General features: G+C 42.5%; 1 protein-coding gene across 1 annotated transcript in view; it reads left to right on the forward strand.

The window, feature by feature from the left end:
- CSMD1 (CUB and Sushi multiple domains 1) overlaps positions 1–17,156 on the forward strand; it is a 1,037,384-nt gene that overhangs the window by 675,641 nt on the left and 344,587 nt on the right. Inside the window, exons 17-20 of the mRNA XM_049630105.1 lie at positions 1,518–1,634; positions 3,090–3,305; positions 6,074–6,262; positions 16,754–16,923. Coding sequence (XP_049486062.1) covers positions 1,518–1,634; positions 3,090–3,305; positions 6,074–6,262; positions 16,754–16,923 — 692 coding nt within the window. The remainder of the gene's footprint in view (positions 1–1,517; positions 1,635–3,089; positions 3,306–6,073; positions 6,263–16,753; positions 16,924–17,156) is intronic.

Raw genomic sequence — 17,156 nt, forward strand, 5'->3', positions numbered from 1 at the left:
TTCCCATGTGGTTTACATTTTCAAAGAGATTATCTGTTCCCTTAAAACACATGATGCATGAGCATGATACGAAGATCGCATCCTTCACAAACTCGCTAATTCTTCCGCAGCTGTTACTTTATGGAACTAGCTTTATGAGACACAGTTCAGGATGTTCATTCTAATAGGAGAACATTACTTCAGGTATCAGTCATTTAATGATAATCTTACCGAGTTCCAAAAAGGAAGCTTGGTTACACGTGTGCGTGGAGAGCACATGGTAACAGATTGAGAACTGAAACTTCCCTATTCCGTCGATTCCCTCAATGTCTCTACTTTCTCATTCACATGATTGCATATAACCTTTTTCTTTATTCAGAAGTGAGTCTCAGGGTGCCTGATTGGCTCAGTCGGTTGAGCAAACGTCTCTTGATTTCAGCTCAGGTTGTGATTCCAGGGTCCTGGGATCAAGCCCTGCATTGGGTATGGAGCCTGCTTAAGAATCTCTTTCTCCTTCTCTCTGCCCCTCCCACAAGCTCATGTGCACTTGCTCTCTCTCTCAATCTCTCTTTCGAAAATAATAATCAAAAAAAAGATTAAAGAAATTAGTCTCTAAGACACGTTGAACAGGTCATCTTGTTGAGGATTTAAATCCACTGAAGAAACACTAAGACCGTCAACTCTAAAAAAATGCAAACCTGCACCATTTCTGAAGCTGTAATTGTGCAAGTCAGGGTTGTCTAGAGAAAAAGAACCAGTAGGGTGTGGGTGTGGGTGTGTGTGTGTGTGTGTCTGTGTGTGTGCGCACGCACGCGCAGAGAGAGAAGGAGAGAGAAAGGGAGGGAGAGGGAGAGAGAAAGGGAGAGAGAGGGAGGAGAGGGATTTATTATAAGGAATTGGTTTATATGTTGTGGAGGCTGTCCACTCCTAAGACTTGCAGTGGACAGCTGGAAACACAGGAGAGCGGATGGTGTGAATTCTAGGCTGGAGGCTGTCAGGCTTGAGACTCAGAAAGAGTCCAAAGGTAGGAAAAAAATAAATAAATAAACTGATGAGATTATCTGTTCAAAGGTAGTCCAGACAAAGGGAGTTTTACCTTATTTGTGGAAGAATCACCCTTTTGTTCTGTTGGAGCCTTCCACTGATTGGCTAAGGCCCACCCACATTAGGGAGGGCAGTGGGCTTTGCTCAGGCCACCTATTGAAATGTTAATCTCATCCTGCATTGTGCCAGATACACCCAGAACAACCTTTGACCACAAATCTGGGGATCCCCCGGCCAGGTAAGTCACCCACAGAATCCTACTCTCGTGGCCGTACCTGACTCTGTGTTATTTTGTGGGTTTTGTACTGTTTAGGACGCCTTTCTATGACATAGCTAATTGCAGGTAAAGTTGCAGTTTTGTTTTATTTTTCATAGAGGTGATATTTGACACACTTTTAGTCCTTGTGCAAAGTAAATATCACTTTAAAAGTATTTTATTCTAGCAATCATCGCAAAAATTTACTACAGCGATAAATATTCCTTATTATTTAAAGCCCTCTGTGGAGGCTACATCCATGGGAAGAGTGGAACCGTCCTTTCCCCAGGGTTTCCGGATTTTTACCCAAACTCCCTGAACTGTACATGGACCATTGAAGTGTCTCACGGGAAGGGTAAGAATATTACATGGATTTTATATGTGCAGAGTGGTTAGAAGAAGGTATGCATGCGTGAGCAAGTAAGCTACGTGATTTCTTCACATATTATTTTAACCGTAAATTTTGATGTTATGTACGATTTTAGAAGAAGAGTCGTCTGGAATCACTGATGCTACAGTAGGAGTAGATTCCCTGTACTGCTTTCTATCGGGTAACTTAGATTTATACAGGTCAACGTGTGCTTGGAAAGTAGGTGTGCTGGCAAGGAAAAGAGGCATGCGTCGGAGAAAACACAAATATTGATGAAGTCAAAGGAAGTAAAGTATCCAAACTTCATTTCCATGATACATCTAGCATAAATTTTGTACTTGCCTTATTTTCTAAGTTTACTCAGTATTATTATACGTAAGTCATTTATCTTCACACAATCCAGTGATGATTTCTGGAGCAGATTTAATTATCCTCATTTTATAGATAAGCATACTAAAAGCCAGGAAGATTCGTAATTTGTGTGAGAAATGTAGTTCATAAACACTGGATTTAGGACTGTACCTGGGTGTTTTCTGTATGACAACACTTGTCATTTTTAAGGAGATAATATGAAATTTTGATCACATCAATCTCATGGAGACAAACTGTCTTACACTTAATTTGGACTCTGCTGCTAAATTGACATTTTTGATTATGTGTCCTATATTACGCTATGCTCATAGGTATCATGAATGCATGTTCAGAATTTCCTTGAAGGAAATCAAGAATAAAGCAGAAACAAATTGTGAGTGACTGAGTTTGTCACTATAAAGATGAGTATTTTTATTTAAAAGGAGCTGTTTGTAGTTAATGTTATTCGTTTTCCTATAGGAATCCACTGATCCTTTGTCGGTATGGTTAACATGAGAACAGATGCCTAAAAGGCACATAAATCTATAATTTCAATGAATTCTCCCTTCAGCCCTACGTTTATATGGCTAGACCTCCAACCTGAGGTTTCCTAGAAGATATTTGTTAAACGTAAATGAAAAAGTTATCTGGTCCTTCTCTCCTCTGGGATAAATGCTAGTCACCATTCCTACATGCGTTTACTGTAAATGCCCGCCATGTTGTACTTGTATATCTGTGTCTGTCTGTGTGTTTATGTCTGTGTTTGCGTCTGTGTCTGCACCTGTGTCTGTGCCTACACCCATAAGCCCATGTCTAATCGACGCCTGTGCCTATACTTACATATCCTTAAGCATTTATTTCTACCGTTTATCCCCTCTTCATTTCTTAGTCCACTCTTTCTATACATTCTCTGTATTTTCCTTTGAAACTTAAAAGTTTGCTTATTAAGATTTTTTTTGATTCAAGAGTTTGATGTCTCTAAGCCCAGAAGAAATGATTTTTCTTTAGCTGTTAACTCTGATATCTCTCCCTCCCCCGCCCACCCCCCCGCCCCCCCCCCCCCCCCCCCCCTCTTTTTCTGCTTCTCAGGAGTTCAGATGATCTTCCACACCTTCCACCTAGAAAGCTCCCACGACTATTTACTGATCACAGAGGATGGGAGTTTCACCGAGCCCGTGGCCAGACTCACTGGCTCTGTACTGCCTCACACTATTAAGGCGGGTTTGTTTGGAAACTTCACCGCCCAGCTTCGGTTCATCTCAGACTTTTCCATTTCCTACGAGGGCTTCAACATCACGTTCTCAGGTACGTTGTTCTTCTCTAACGTGTCTCTTCTCTGGCAATAATAGCAGTGTGTGTGTGAGCATATGCGTGTGCCTGTGCGTGTGTGATTACAGGTTAATGTCCCAGCAGTCGTGAGCATTAGCTGGTGAGCCAAGGGGGCCGAGCCTCCTTGAAGAAAGACGCTAGGACCTCTGCCCGGCATCCTCGAAATGGCACTTTGCAAATTCTCATCCCTGAGAAATTGCTAATATCACTAAGTTCTCCTGAAAGCCCTTCTCACTCACTTCTCATCAGTTCTATCAAAATCTCAAGGAAAGTGTCCCCATTGGGAGACATTCTCAGGAGAAGCCATCATCTGATTATTTTGGTGCCTGCCTTCCAGCGGATGCCAATACTTGGCTCAAAAACCTCCTCTAGAGTGAAATCAATAAAAAAGAAGCGTGAATACACACACACACACACACACACACACACACACACACACACACACAACTGAGGATGAGTTTTCATTTACTTTGATGCAGTTATGACCACAGACAAAACCAGGCTCCAAAATCATGTGACATTTTTACTTTCAGTGATGGCACCTACATGATATGTGAAGGGTTTCTGCTGTTTGCCCGGGTTACACTGTTACTATGAATGGTGCTGTGAATAGTATTACTGTGTTTTTGTGGACGCGGAAAAAGTACCCACACTTAAAAATTAGCCGAGCGTTTATGAGATGCATTTAATCACATAAGCGATGCTCAGTGACCATGGTCGGGGCCCTGCACTAACACAGATGCAGCCTCAGCCCACAGAAGGGCGCTCCTGCTCTAAGATCCTGATGGGTGGACACAAGGGTGTTTTTGCACTTCTTTGTGTGATGCTTTGGAAAGGACAGTGCTCCTCCACTCCGCTCCGCCCAGCCCAGAGCTAATGCAGTTTTCATTAGGTAGTTCCTGAGTCCCATAATCAGGAGTGATTTCTTCCCCTTGGACCTCCCATAAGTTCCTTAGCAACTTCTGATGCCTCGTACAAGATTCGCCGTCACAATATTTGGGTATTTATCTCATCTCCTGTTCTAAGGCTAAAACTCTTAGGAAAGGGGTTTCTGTACCTTCCGCCTTTCCATCAGCAGCAGGTGTATTCCTATGTCTTCTACGCAGTAGGAAGTTAATAATCACTCAATATCACATGGTCCTTAGCGATATATGCGTTGAAATAACTGTCGTAAAGAAAAAGATTTCTTAGGGATTTTAAGATGCTCTGAACTATTTTATACGCCCCATAATTATAACCAGTGCCATTTATCTTTACCTGACTTTGTTGATTTTTCTTGGCATTTCACTGCATTAGTGGAGCTCTTGGGATGAGCTCAGACAACTTGATTTCTTGGAAATTTGCCCGTAATCAGGGGTAATCATGAGATTGGCCACTCTGTGGAACAAAGACTTAAATTTTCCTAACACTAATGCCTAATTCCTCTGTACCTTCTTTCCTGCTGGGTCTCAGTTCGGGCACCATGAGAATGTCACTGTCTTTGTTCTCAACTTCCATCGAGATCCAACATGGAGTCAACTAGAACATTCCACAGGAAGAATCTGGCAGCACCCACCTCTGTGGGGCTCCCCCCTAGATATGTCTCAGAAGTCTGTCGTTCCCACCCTTTCCATGGCATCTGTTTCTTAATTCTGTCACTCCCAGCGCAGAGCTGACAATAAGCCTTTTGGTTAGCAAAGGTCAGAAGCCAGCTCTAGGGCTAATTGTCTTCTTCCGCAACCTCCCTAAACAGACAAGCAGGCGAGAAACAAGACACACTTTCTGGACCTTGGCAGCACTTTGCAACAGTTTTAAAATATTTTAAAATGTTAAAAATTAAGGTGGTCGCGGTTTTTGAACACCTGGACCAATCCACTTGCACACAACCGATGGGAAACGATTCGCAAAGCTTGCAGAAGGAGTCACCTAACCTAGACTGTGTCACACACAGGCTCAGACAGTTTTGAAAACAAAACAAAACAAAACACAACACCTGGGATTGCAAAGCCAGTGCTGCCCTAAACTTGTTCTTCAGGTGTGCTGAGGAGTAATTTCATTTGCAAGAATTTCGCCTTGAAACCTGGCTGCAAACAATTGCCAGTGACACTAATACAAGGGCGTTTATTTTTTAAGTGTCCAAATAAGTAGCAACTTTATCATGCAAATGAAGTGTTTTCCCTTCTGGGGGCTCTTCAGATGTGTGCACAAAATCAGTATGGTTTTCTATCTGCCTTTCCTCCTGCCGGCCCAGTTTCCTTCTGTCGTTTTTAGAAGGTTTTACTAAAGTGGCATTTCCCGATGCACGTCACAGTAGTGTCTCTGCAGATGCTAATGGGACAGTGTGGGAGGGAGCTCCAGATGCACCAGCGGTTACACACAGCTGCCCAGCGTCTGCTCTGTCCCAGGTGTCATTCACTGGTGCTTAATTGAGTGGGCTTGATTCTCCAAGCATCCTTGACCTTCAGCGCGAAAATTATTTCATAGGGTTTACGTCACAGCCGTAAAATGTTCACCTTATCTTAATGTTACACATCTATTTAAAAAAATACTAGAATTCATGCGGTTCATCACGAACCAGCTTAGGGTACAAAGAAAACCAATCCACATAACCACTACGGAGCAGTTTGAACAACTATGCGTGAGGTTTTTTAAATAGTAGCCGTTGTTTTTTTTTTTTTTTTTTTTTTTTAGTTCTTGGTAAGTAAGTTTTGAGTGTTTACCCAAGTTCCCACACATTTACTCCGTCTCCTCTCTTCGTGTCTCAGAATATGACCTGGAGCCTTGCGATGACCCTGGCGTCCCTGCCTTCAGCCGAAGAATTGGTTTCCACTTTGGAGTTGGGGACTCTCTGACTTTTTCCTGCTTCCCGGGGTATCGCTTAGAAGGTGCAACCAAGCTTACGTGCCTGGGTGGGGGCCGTCGTGTGTGGAGCGCGCCTCTGCCAAGGTGTGTGGGTAGGTGGTCACACGCTTTCATTTCATTCACCCAGTGGGGACAGGGCGCGGTGCAGTCAGGGCGCAGGGCCCAGCTTGGCGAGGGCGGGGGGGGGGGCACCCTGCTACCCTGGGCGTGAGCCCCTCTGGGCTGCACTTACCTTGTCTGTGAAGTCAGCCCCTTTCAGCCCTCCGTTCTTACGACTGAATGAGGGTAAATCTAAAGCATGTGCCAAGCATATTTGTGAAGGAAAAAATATGCACAGAAGTAAAAATCACCCGGAACAAAAGGAAAAATAAAAGCGAGATGCCAGGCTGTGTTAACACAACTGGTGACAATTCTGTTGCTTAAAACAGTGAGTATCTCCTGGTGTAATGATGGGGACAGTTTAAAATACCGGTTTCCTTGTTAACTTTGCCATTTAACGCTTTTGATTTGATTGTGGCATACTCCTGCAAAGTGGGCATTGTAGAAACTTCCATGCCAGAGTAGCCTTCTCAGTGTGTTTTTGAGGAATTCAAGGGGGCATTCCAGAGAGAAGCAGGGGTCTTTACTGGGTACTTTCCAAGACGGTGGGATTAGGATGCGGGCCCAGTGGGTTTACATGTACTGCTTTCTGGGAACTGAGCTCCCATAAGGCAGAGAGCGGAGCGGAGCTGTGAGCGCAGGGAGGGCTAGATTTGGAACCACCTGCCCGTCTCGGGTCTGCGCATCACCCCAGAGGTAATGCCTAGCACCTGCCACTCAGCCGTGTGGCTTAGCATCTTTAAAGTCTGTCCTCTCGAGTTACAGAAAACTGCCTAAGGACGCAGCGTTATGACATTCATCTGGAGATTAATGCCAGCCCAGCGCAGCGGTGAGCCTCTGCGTCACAGGGAGTCCATGGTTCCGCCCTGGTCCCACTAGTTCATGTGACAGAGGCGGGTGGCAACATTGTGGAGATGAGATTTCAGGACCCATACAAATACTAAGTTGTTACTGTAGTAAGACCCATTTTTTCCCATGGCAAAGAATCTCTTCAGTTGTCAGCACAGTTTAGGGATGTTGTTGATTCAACTGGTAATAGGGTCCTTTTGTGTTTTAATGATATTCTGACAGTCAGGACTTTGTTTAAAAAAAAAAAAATTACACAAGTAAACATGAATCAAGCCATCTTTCTCTCTCACCAGGGCACCTATCTGTAAATGTCTATTGTCTGTCTTTCCCCTAAAATAGTGGTTTTCACTCTCTTTTTGGTTATGGTTTTTATTTGAGATTTGGATGCCATTTCAGAACTCTGTCTCAAAAAAAAGAGATACGGTATTTTGCCGATGGTCCTGGGAATTCCCAGGTTGCCTAGAATCCATGTTCCCCAAATTGACAGTTTCTGAATGAGATAGTTTAAGATCTGGAAGAAACTCCCAACCCAATGAAACCAAAGCTTTGTCCCACACATGTAACGTTAAGTCTACTGATTGGTCAACTCTGTTGAGTATAGTATGCCATTTGCTGTGAGCCTGTTTGATTTAGATTCATTATCTGTACACTGTTCCTCTTGTTTTTTGGGTGTTGACATTGTTACCTAAAATATAAACTAAGAACCCATAGTTAACACCCATCACCCCTAGTTCCAGAGCCTGCACCACTCCAAGCTCTTTACGTGTGTTGCCTCATTTCACTTCCAAGAATTAATGAAGTACTGTGACTGTCATTTCTGCTGTACAGATGAGGACACTGAGACACAAAGGGTCTTGGACCTTGGCCCACAGTCACGTGCTTACGATGTTGGAACGCAGGTCACCCAAAACCACGCTTCTCACCGTGGCCCTGCACTGTCACACCACCCAGGGGCCTGGGTGTGCCCTGTCTTTATTTAGCCTCTTGTATTTTGCCTGGTGTTTCCTGAATTTCCCTCCAGCCCACCTGGGCGCAAAGTTCCTGTAGACAAAATGTGACTCTTGGTAGCCGACCCCCAGCTGACCCAGGAGGCCTCGGGAACTCCTTGGTATTTCTCCTTTTCTCTCCTTCTCCACGTCTAATTAGTGGCCCGTTTTGAAGATCCGGTGTCCCACCTAGTTCTCAGCTCAGGCTCTCCCACCCTCTGTGTCTGCCCGGCCCTGGGGAGCTTCTCCCAGGCTGCAGGACGGAGCTCCCTGAGTGATCGATCTAATCCAAGCCCCGTCAGGGTGCCCCCTTAGGAGAACCTGTTAGCCCCCAGCGGTGACTCTGGTGGCACACGAGGCCCATTATTTGTTGGCCCGGCTTTCCACCTTCTTGCACGACTCAGCCACGTACTGAAGCATCAGCAGGGGAAGCCCGTGCAGGCCCCTGGTCACCCCGGCTCTCCTTCCCTCTGTGTCTTTGTCTGTGCTGTTCCCTCACGTCCCTGTGCTCACCCTGCTTTTCTGTCCGGCTGACTCTGCCCCATCGTTTTGAACTCAGTTTACGCGTGAGCTGTCTGTACCCCATCACCTGCTGGCTGGTGGGACCTCCGTGATAATAGCTCCATTCTGTGGAAGTTGCCTTAACGTTTCTGCCTCCCATGAGGCTATTTCTTAACCCTGGGAGCCACCTGATCCCTAAAATCCAGCTGTGTGCCTTATTCAATAGATGCTCGTCAAAGTTTGCTTTCCTCCAAAGCTTTTCTCTTGATGTCAACATTTGGATTCATTAACACTCTGTGCCTGTGTTCCTTCTTTTAAAATCACGGAAATAGGGGGCACGTGGGTGGCTCAGTTAGTTACGAGCCGACTTCGGCTCAGGTCAGGATCTCACAGTTCGTGAGTTTGAGCCCCTCATAGAGCTCCGTGCTCAGCGCCTCCAGCTCAGAGCCTGGAGCCTGCTTCCCATTCTGTTCTCCCTCTCTCTTTCTCCATCCCTTTGCCACTTGTGCTCGGTTTCTCTCTGTCTCTCAAAAATAAGCACTAAAAAATTTTTTAAAAATAAAATAAAATCACAGAAAGAAGAGTGATCGATTCATAGTTGCAAATCCAAAAATTGCGAATCCATTCCAAAGATCACAAGTGACATCAGAAGAAAGTCAACTGAATTATGAGCATGCTATTTTGTTTTCATCCAGTAAACACCTCATCTTAAACAGAATTTCTAGTGAACACCTAAACAAAGAGCGATTTTTCTCTTTTATCAGTTCACTTGTAAATGAAAGAGAAATGATCATTTTATTTGCACTTTTTCATTGTAGGGCTATTTCAACCTAATTATTTAGAGTACTAGAAATAGTATCATTGTGTACTCCATGATTTGTGACGAAATGTGCAAGCCCTCTCTTGTGCCACTTTTTCATTTGCATTACATTTTATGCATATCATTCAATATGTTTTTTTTATTGCCAAGTTAAAAAAAAAAAAAAAAAAAAAACAGAGCCCAAACTGGTTTAAGGAAAAGGGAAGGTTTACTGACAATATAACTAAATAAGTTGGGACAACTTCAGGTGGGCGGGTTAGATCAGATGTAATCAGGGACCTGATGCCTTGTTTTCTCATCTCTCCTGTCCTCTCCCCGCCTGGGTGCTGGCTTTATCCTCAGGCTCCACAACCCAAGGGAAGACATTAGGCCACTCCCTGCCTTCCCCGGGGGCCTCCTCCTACGGCTCTCAAGTCTGCACACACTGTGGAATCTCAGGGTCGTGCTTTCCCCGAGGCAATCCCTTTCTGTGGGGTCGCTGGGTTGCCTCTGATTGGCCCAAGTAGAGAGTCACGTGCCCATTCCTGACCACTCAGTCCCAGGACAGCTCTGGTTGTATTGGAATACTTAGAGGCCAGTCTGCACAGGTGTTGAAGAATCAGGAAAAGTATTAAAAAACATACTTTATGGTATTTGAGATGTCTTGTGACATCTTGTTGGGGAAAAAAAAAAAAAACAAAAACAAAACCCAACAGGGGCGGAGTTAGAGAGCAGACATGAAGAGTGTCCAGTAGAGTTCTCTAAACTAATATGGCATCATTGAACACACAGGTTTTGAACACACGATTTTTTTCAGGCCGAGTATGATAAGCCTCTATATCTACATCAGGTTAATTACCAAATAATATCTACCGAGAGAATTAAAAGAAAACTCAGTGAAAGCAAGAGTTATCCTGTTGTTGAATATCTTAATTAATTCAATTTTTGGACAAACTACAATGCCCGTGGATGGAATAAAATAATTAAAAAAAAAAAAAGTCAACACTATTAGCCTCAGTTGTTTAATGGATTACAAATATTTTGGAGAAGCATGGTAAAACAAAATAGGTTGCCTGTATTTTGAGAAATTGAACTCAGCTTTAAATCTTTTGAACAATTCTGTCTAAACAATTCTATCTATCCCTATGCTGACCAGTCTGTTGCTTCCATTTATTTCTTGAATTTTTGGTTTAAAATTTCTTTTTTTTTAATTTTTTAATTCTTCATTTATTTTATATATTTTTTAATGTTTATTTATTTTTGAGAGAGAGACAGAGCATAAGTAGAGGAGGGCAGAAAGAGAGGGAGACACAGAGTCTGAAGCAGGTTCCAGGCTCTGACCTGTCAGCACAGATCCCGATGCAGGGCTCAAACCCACAAACCTTGTGATCCTCACCTGAGGCTGAAGTGGGAGGCTTAACTGACTGAGCCACCCAGGCGCCCCGTGGGTTTAAAATTTCTGAAACAAAATTAAAACCTGAAACTAATCTCTGAATTTAATTGAATCTTAAAAGGTAACTCAATAATAGCATTAAATTAAGGAAATAAAGGTTCGGAGGATAATAAGTAGATTAAAAGTAGAATCAGCATTTTATTCAATTCTTCTATATTCTTTATGAGTAAAAATAAGATTGCACATTTTAAATAATTTGGCTTTCTATATAAAATAGAGTACATATGTGTAGAGATTCTGATATACAATATAGACTTCGTGTGTATATATATGTTAATTAATTTAAAATAATCAATTTACAAATTCACAATGGTCTCAAAGGCCCCACTGCAATTTCCACAAAACTTTAATCACTGCCACCAAAACTTTCGCATGTTGTCACTTTCTTCAGGAAAGTCCCTGTTGGGGGGCGGGGGGGTGTGTGCAGGCTCAGTGTTACTTTGGGGAAAAGCTCTTTGGCAAAGATTTTGCTTGAATCAGGTTTATGATGTGCGCACAGAGTATCTGGGCACAGCCAGGGGCCTTGAAAGTCAGCCTCCAGAGCCCTGAGGAGTAAATGCCTGTCCTTCAAGCCCCAGGTTGGGGGGTGTTTGGTGATGGCAGCCTGAGCTGAATAAGGGTGGCTTCACAGGTAGATACTGTTGAAGGAAGAATTTATGGGAAATCAATTGGCTCCTTTCTATTAAGTTAATTTAATTTTAATTACTTCATTTCCATTAAGAAACTCTAAATGACAATCCAATTTTAATTACAATTTCAGTGGGTTCTTTAGAAAAAGAACAAATGATTCATCTTAAGGAAAATTATACCCATTCATCTTAAAGCAATTGTAAATGGATTATTGAAAGAACTGAAAATTGATACATTTAATTGCTTTGGTAATAGAGGTTTACAATGGATATTTTTAGTCAAGTTCAAAGAATTTTTGAAACTCCAATGACTTAAAGTGTGTAATTTTCTGCGCACTTGCTTTTTACTGTTAGTGTCTTATTTTCTTTATTTCCTATGGGATAGAGTCCCAGGCTTTAGTGGGCAGAGTGTTACTATATTTTATTTGTTCTGCCATTACTTCTTTGGTTTTCCTTGGTGTTCCTCTGGACTAATAATTCCAGAATTTGCTTCACAAACCCATTGTCACACCATTGCACCCTTTTTGTTTTCTTTGAGAGCCTTCAAGATTCTTTGCTTTCTCTTAGGGCATTTCCTCTTCTCCGAACACCCTTTGTCTGGACACCTGTGTGCTCCAAACTTTTAGGGACCTTGCACCTTGGTTTGGTGAAGCCCACACGTTCCCCGAGGTCTGGCCAAGTCTCCCTGCAGCCAGATTTCCTACGGTTCTCTGATGACCGCCCACCTCAGTCACGTCCCTGAAGCCACATAAGCAGCCTTTGTGTCTCACACCGGCCTGTCCCCGTGTCCCGCTGCAGCATCCCCGACGTAGGTCTCTCCCTAGACCCCGGGTGTTGCCAAACCTGCTAGCACCAAGTTGAGTGATGAACCAAGGCGTCGAGATAAAATGGCAAATCACGTTCAGCCTTTGAGATGTCGTATTTTCTTATGGCTCTTGACACAGAATCGGAAAACGATAGCAACAGCCACACGTGCTCACTGGAATGGTGTCAGCCCAACCGGACAACTGTTTTAAAATTGAGGAGCGGTGTAAAAGTCACGAATTAAGAGGAAAAAAAGTAATGACATGATAATCTGCATGAAAGTCTTTGAAGAATATAAAGGCATACAAATATAAATGAAGTAGTGATGTGCCTAGTATGGAACTGTATGATACAAAACACTGTACTGAAGTAGATTTTTTTAAAAACAATCAACATACCAAGCTCATATATTCTACAAGCAATTTCATACTCTTGGAGAAAAATGCACATGAAAGACTCCTTAAGCACCGCACCACATTAGAAGAATGAAATTCCATCCTTGTACATGTAAACGTATTGGTTGTGTTTATTGAGGCTCAGTTGTATATGAAATAAATGAGTTACTGCTGAATGTTCACTTAGAGATTTTACCGTGTCTCAGCCCGAGAGACAGTGGCTCTGACACCAGTGGGATTTTATTGTGAAGGGGGGAGCATGTACCTCTCACTTGCAGGAGGTCCGTTTCTGCAGGTTAAAGGAACAAATCGTCTGTGTACAAAGGGTTACAACAGGCCAAGCGATTGCCCACACCTATTATTTCTATATAGTGCACTTAATTAGCACCTCTTACTATATGTCTGCCTTAAAGCGAAATCCCAGGATCCAAATCCTAATAAAAAGAGATGTAAAATTACGTCTTTAGATTTAATAGTTTTTTTTTCCTTCCCATGTATCCAAAGGCCAGAGTCTTCTCTCTAGTTCTCCCTTTTTGCTGTATTATGAGAAATAAGTATATGGTTGGTGTCTTAAATGCTAATGTGAAAACAAATACCATCTCCAGTTAACCGGTGACCTGTCCCAAACAAAAGTCCTCAAAAGGATACACCCATATAGAGCAAACCCATACTATCTTAGTTTCATTGTTTTTCATAATTAATAATATTGTGAGTTATTCACTAAGATGTGTATTCATCACTAGTTAGGATACAAAGGGACACAACTCCATTCCTAAGTGTGTAGAGTTTATGTCAACTCAATAACTGATCTGTACTAGTTTTGTGACCTTGGGAAAAGCCCTTGGTTTTTCAGCTATTCTGTTTCAGTGTCCTCACCTGTGAAATGTGGTTCATTGACCTATTTGATAAGGTTACTGAGAAGTAACAGGGATCCCTGCGTGTAAAGAACTTAGAAAAGCATCTGACACACAAATACCAGAATTTACGTATCAGCCTTGTCATGATAGATTGTCACTTTTGAAAAATGACACCTCTGGCCGGTTCTGGAAGATTCTCCTCGTGACAAATGTGTGAAGGAGAAGAAAAGAATAGAAACACAGTGGCATGAAGACCAAAGAAAGAGATCCCAGCCACGGTGAAAATGAGAGAACAAAACCCATTCTCCACAAATGCCGAACCACAGATACAGACGGAGGACGAACGTGAACATGGCCGAGCCCCCGCCTTTGGGAGGGGGTAGTGCTTTCCTCAGGGGTGGGCTCGTGGATGAAACCCATCAGAGTTGATTCTCCTTGGCTCTGCTTTCCTCACGGAGTGCCCCCTGAAGACACCTTTGGACTTCTCATACGTATTTTCATAGCTCCCGAGAGAGGCAAAGCTCGCATTCCACACTTGGGTTCAAGATGCGTAGACTTACCACTGTGTTCAATTAATTACCCATTATGTGTTCCAACCCTCCCTCCATCCTCCTGACCTCATTCAGTCAAGAAAGAAGACCACAGCCTCTCCTGATGACCAGATGGTGACCAGAGGGAGGGCCAGGACCCTCATTATCCCTTTCACCTCCCGCCCACCTCTAGGGAGGTTTGACTCAAGAGTGCCTGTACTTTACTGTGACTTGTAATGCACACAGTCAATAATAGACTTGACATGTTCAGATGTACGGTAAACCCACATACACACAGCCAGTTATTATAGCCATACAAATCCTTCTTCCAATGTTTTCCTAGACTAAAAATAACCTATTTGCTACAGTATCAGTATTTTTTACATCTTCCATTGCAAGACTTCTTTTCAAACTCATAAGGTAATGGATAAAAGGACTTAAATTTCATTTTTGAATGGTTCACTTTATTGATCACTGTCAAATTCAATTTTAAATAAAAACCCCTAATAGTTGTGACTAGGTTTTCAAGTCCAGTTATCAGAATTCAGTTGAGTTTTTTAAAAAAATTTTTTTCCACCCTGATATCTTTAACAAGTTTGAACCCCCCACTGCTCTATCCATAGAGCAGCCAAAGGCGATATTCTACCTTGCTGTTTTGATATCCTTTCCATTTATCCTGGTTTTTATGTTTTAAAATGTCCTATTTCTCTAGGAGAGAAAAAAAAGGCAGAAAACATATAAGAATGTCCATTAGTTATTATCATTTCCCAAGGGGATTACTTACCTAAAATATTTGTTGCATTTAACGTATAAATTGATTGATGTATGTCTTCAATCTGAGATGGCCTAAGAATCAGTAGATTGCTAACACAGAAAGACTGTTCAAAAGGCAGATATCCAGCTTGAGAGACACATCACTTGCCTGTCTCCCCATATATTTTTGTAGTCTTTAGAAAAGATTTTAAAAGATGATTATAATTAAAAACCATGATTACATATAAATATAATATAAATATATATCTGTGGTTTTAAAATCATATTATGAAGCTCCATTACCATTTTGGTGGCTCACCCACTCCTGGTGTTTATTTCTCAAAACGTTCCCCCCTGATCCTGAGCAAAGCCTGCCTTTAAGTCTTCACTTAAGAGTACATGAGGGTTATGGGGTACCTGGGGGGCTCAGTCGGTAAAGCTTCTGACTTCAGCTCAGGTCATGATCTCATGGTTCATGGGTTTGAGCCCCGTGTGGGGCTCTGTGCTGACAGCTCAGAGCCTGGAGCCCGCTTTGGATTCTGTCTCTCCCTCTCTGCCCGCCCACCTTCTCTCTCTCTCTCTCTCTCTCTCTCTCTCTCTCTCTCTCAAATAAATAAACCTTAAATTAAAAAAAAAAAAAAAAAACAAAAAAAAACTACATAAGGGTTAGGTGAGCCCAAGTTCTTGTGTGCGGTTGTTCTCCCAGCCCTTCTACATGGGGATGTTATGAGATCCAAGTGCACAAATCATTACGAGCTGATCTTAAATCTGTAGCAATTTTCTGGCAAAGAGGCTCGGGATCATGGCTACAAGTGTAGGTGATGTTCTTAATTGTGAAAGGAAGGTCACAATTAATGAAAATGGACACGCACAACATGTCCGCCAAAGTTACAGAACATGGCACAACACTGCACACTGTGAGTCCCTCTCCCTCATCCTCACCCCCACTAAAATGGTGCATTTCCCTGATTGTCACTTTCCAACTCGACCATTGTTCTTCAGACTCCTACTTATCTTGTTGAGTTTTTAAAAATCACTGCACTTGCCACACAGTGTGGCCAATAAATTATTTGGTGCAGAATCCGGTGGGTCTCTCTTGTGACATACACACACACACACACACACACACACACACACACACACACACGGCACCTCTATTGTTTTGAGGTGATTTGGGACTTAACAGGGTTTTAAAGCTGTAGTCTTTTGGCTAACCGTTTGTTTTTAAGGTGAGCTGAGAGGTTAAGTGACTCTGTCTGAGTTGACATAATGTGAAGACCAAATTTATTTTTATTTTTTACCCTGATTAAATACTGTTTTATGCAAATTTGGATCTAGAAGTGAATTACCTCTGCTTTCTTCAGGAGAAGGGCAGAAGAAAATAACATTGACCTCCACTGAATGTTCTTTTGTCCCGAGATGGAACACAGACAGGCTCGGTGCTGTGACACTGGTGGGCTGCTGAGTGGTTTTATTTATCTTTAGATCCCCTTTAAATGTGTTCGGGTCGATGCCACAAAATATCAATGTGAGTACCACAGAGCTGTCACAGTGGCATTGGCAGGGACGTTTCGTGAAGTAGAAATGAGGCCTGGGGAGGGATATGACTGCTCTATGACACAGCCGGTGTGCTTGGGTGTAGCGATTTTGTTCGAGATCTCTTTGTGCTTCTGTGGAGTAAGAGGTACTCTGAAAACAGATAAGAAATCTTGAAAATGAATGAGTAGAGAATATTTCCTGTCCAGCTGGTAAACAGTAAAAAAAAAACAAAACCAAAAAAAACCAAACACCAATCTATAAAAACAATATGTTAATTGGAAACATACATTGAGAGAGAAGAGAGCCGTCATGATTGTAGAATTTTTATGTGTTAAAATCAGTAATTCCACTTTTCAATTCTTTCTTTTTTAATGTCCTATCTATTTTAGCTGAATGTGGAGCAAGTGTCAAAGGAAATGAAGGAACATTGTTGTCCCCAAATTTCCCATCAAATTACGATAATGACCACGAGTGTATCTATAAGATAGAAACAGAAGCTGGCAAGGGGATCCACCTCAGAGCACGGACCTTCCAGCTGTTTGAAGGAGACATTCTGAAGGTAAGAAGAATCTTCTTTTATGTGACTCCGTCTCTTCTCAAGGAGCAAATTAAATATCTGTCCATCTACACACACACACACACACACACACACACACACACACACACACATTTAGATGGACATATTTTTTCCGACTTACTTAGCCGATTGGTTTGAGAAGGGGGAATGTAGCCATGTTCCTCAGTGGCGTGAGTGTAGACTGTGATCTATCTTAGTCTGCAATCTTGGATCTA

This window comes from Panthera uncia, chromosome B1 (assembly GCF_023721935.1).
Source record: "Panthera uncia isolate 11264 chromosome B1, Puncia_PCG_1.0, whole genome shotgun sequence".
NCBI lineage: Eukaryota > Metazoa > Chordata > Mammalia > Carnivora > Felidae > Panthera > Panthera uncia.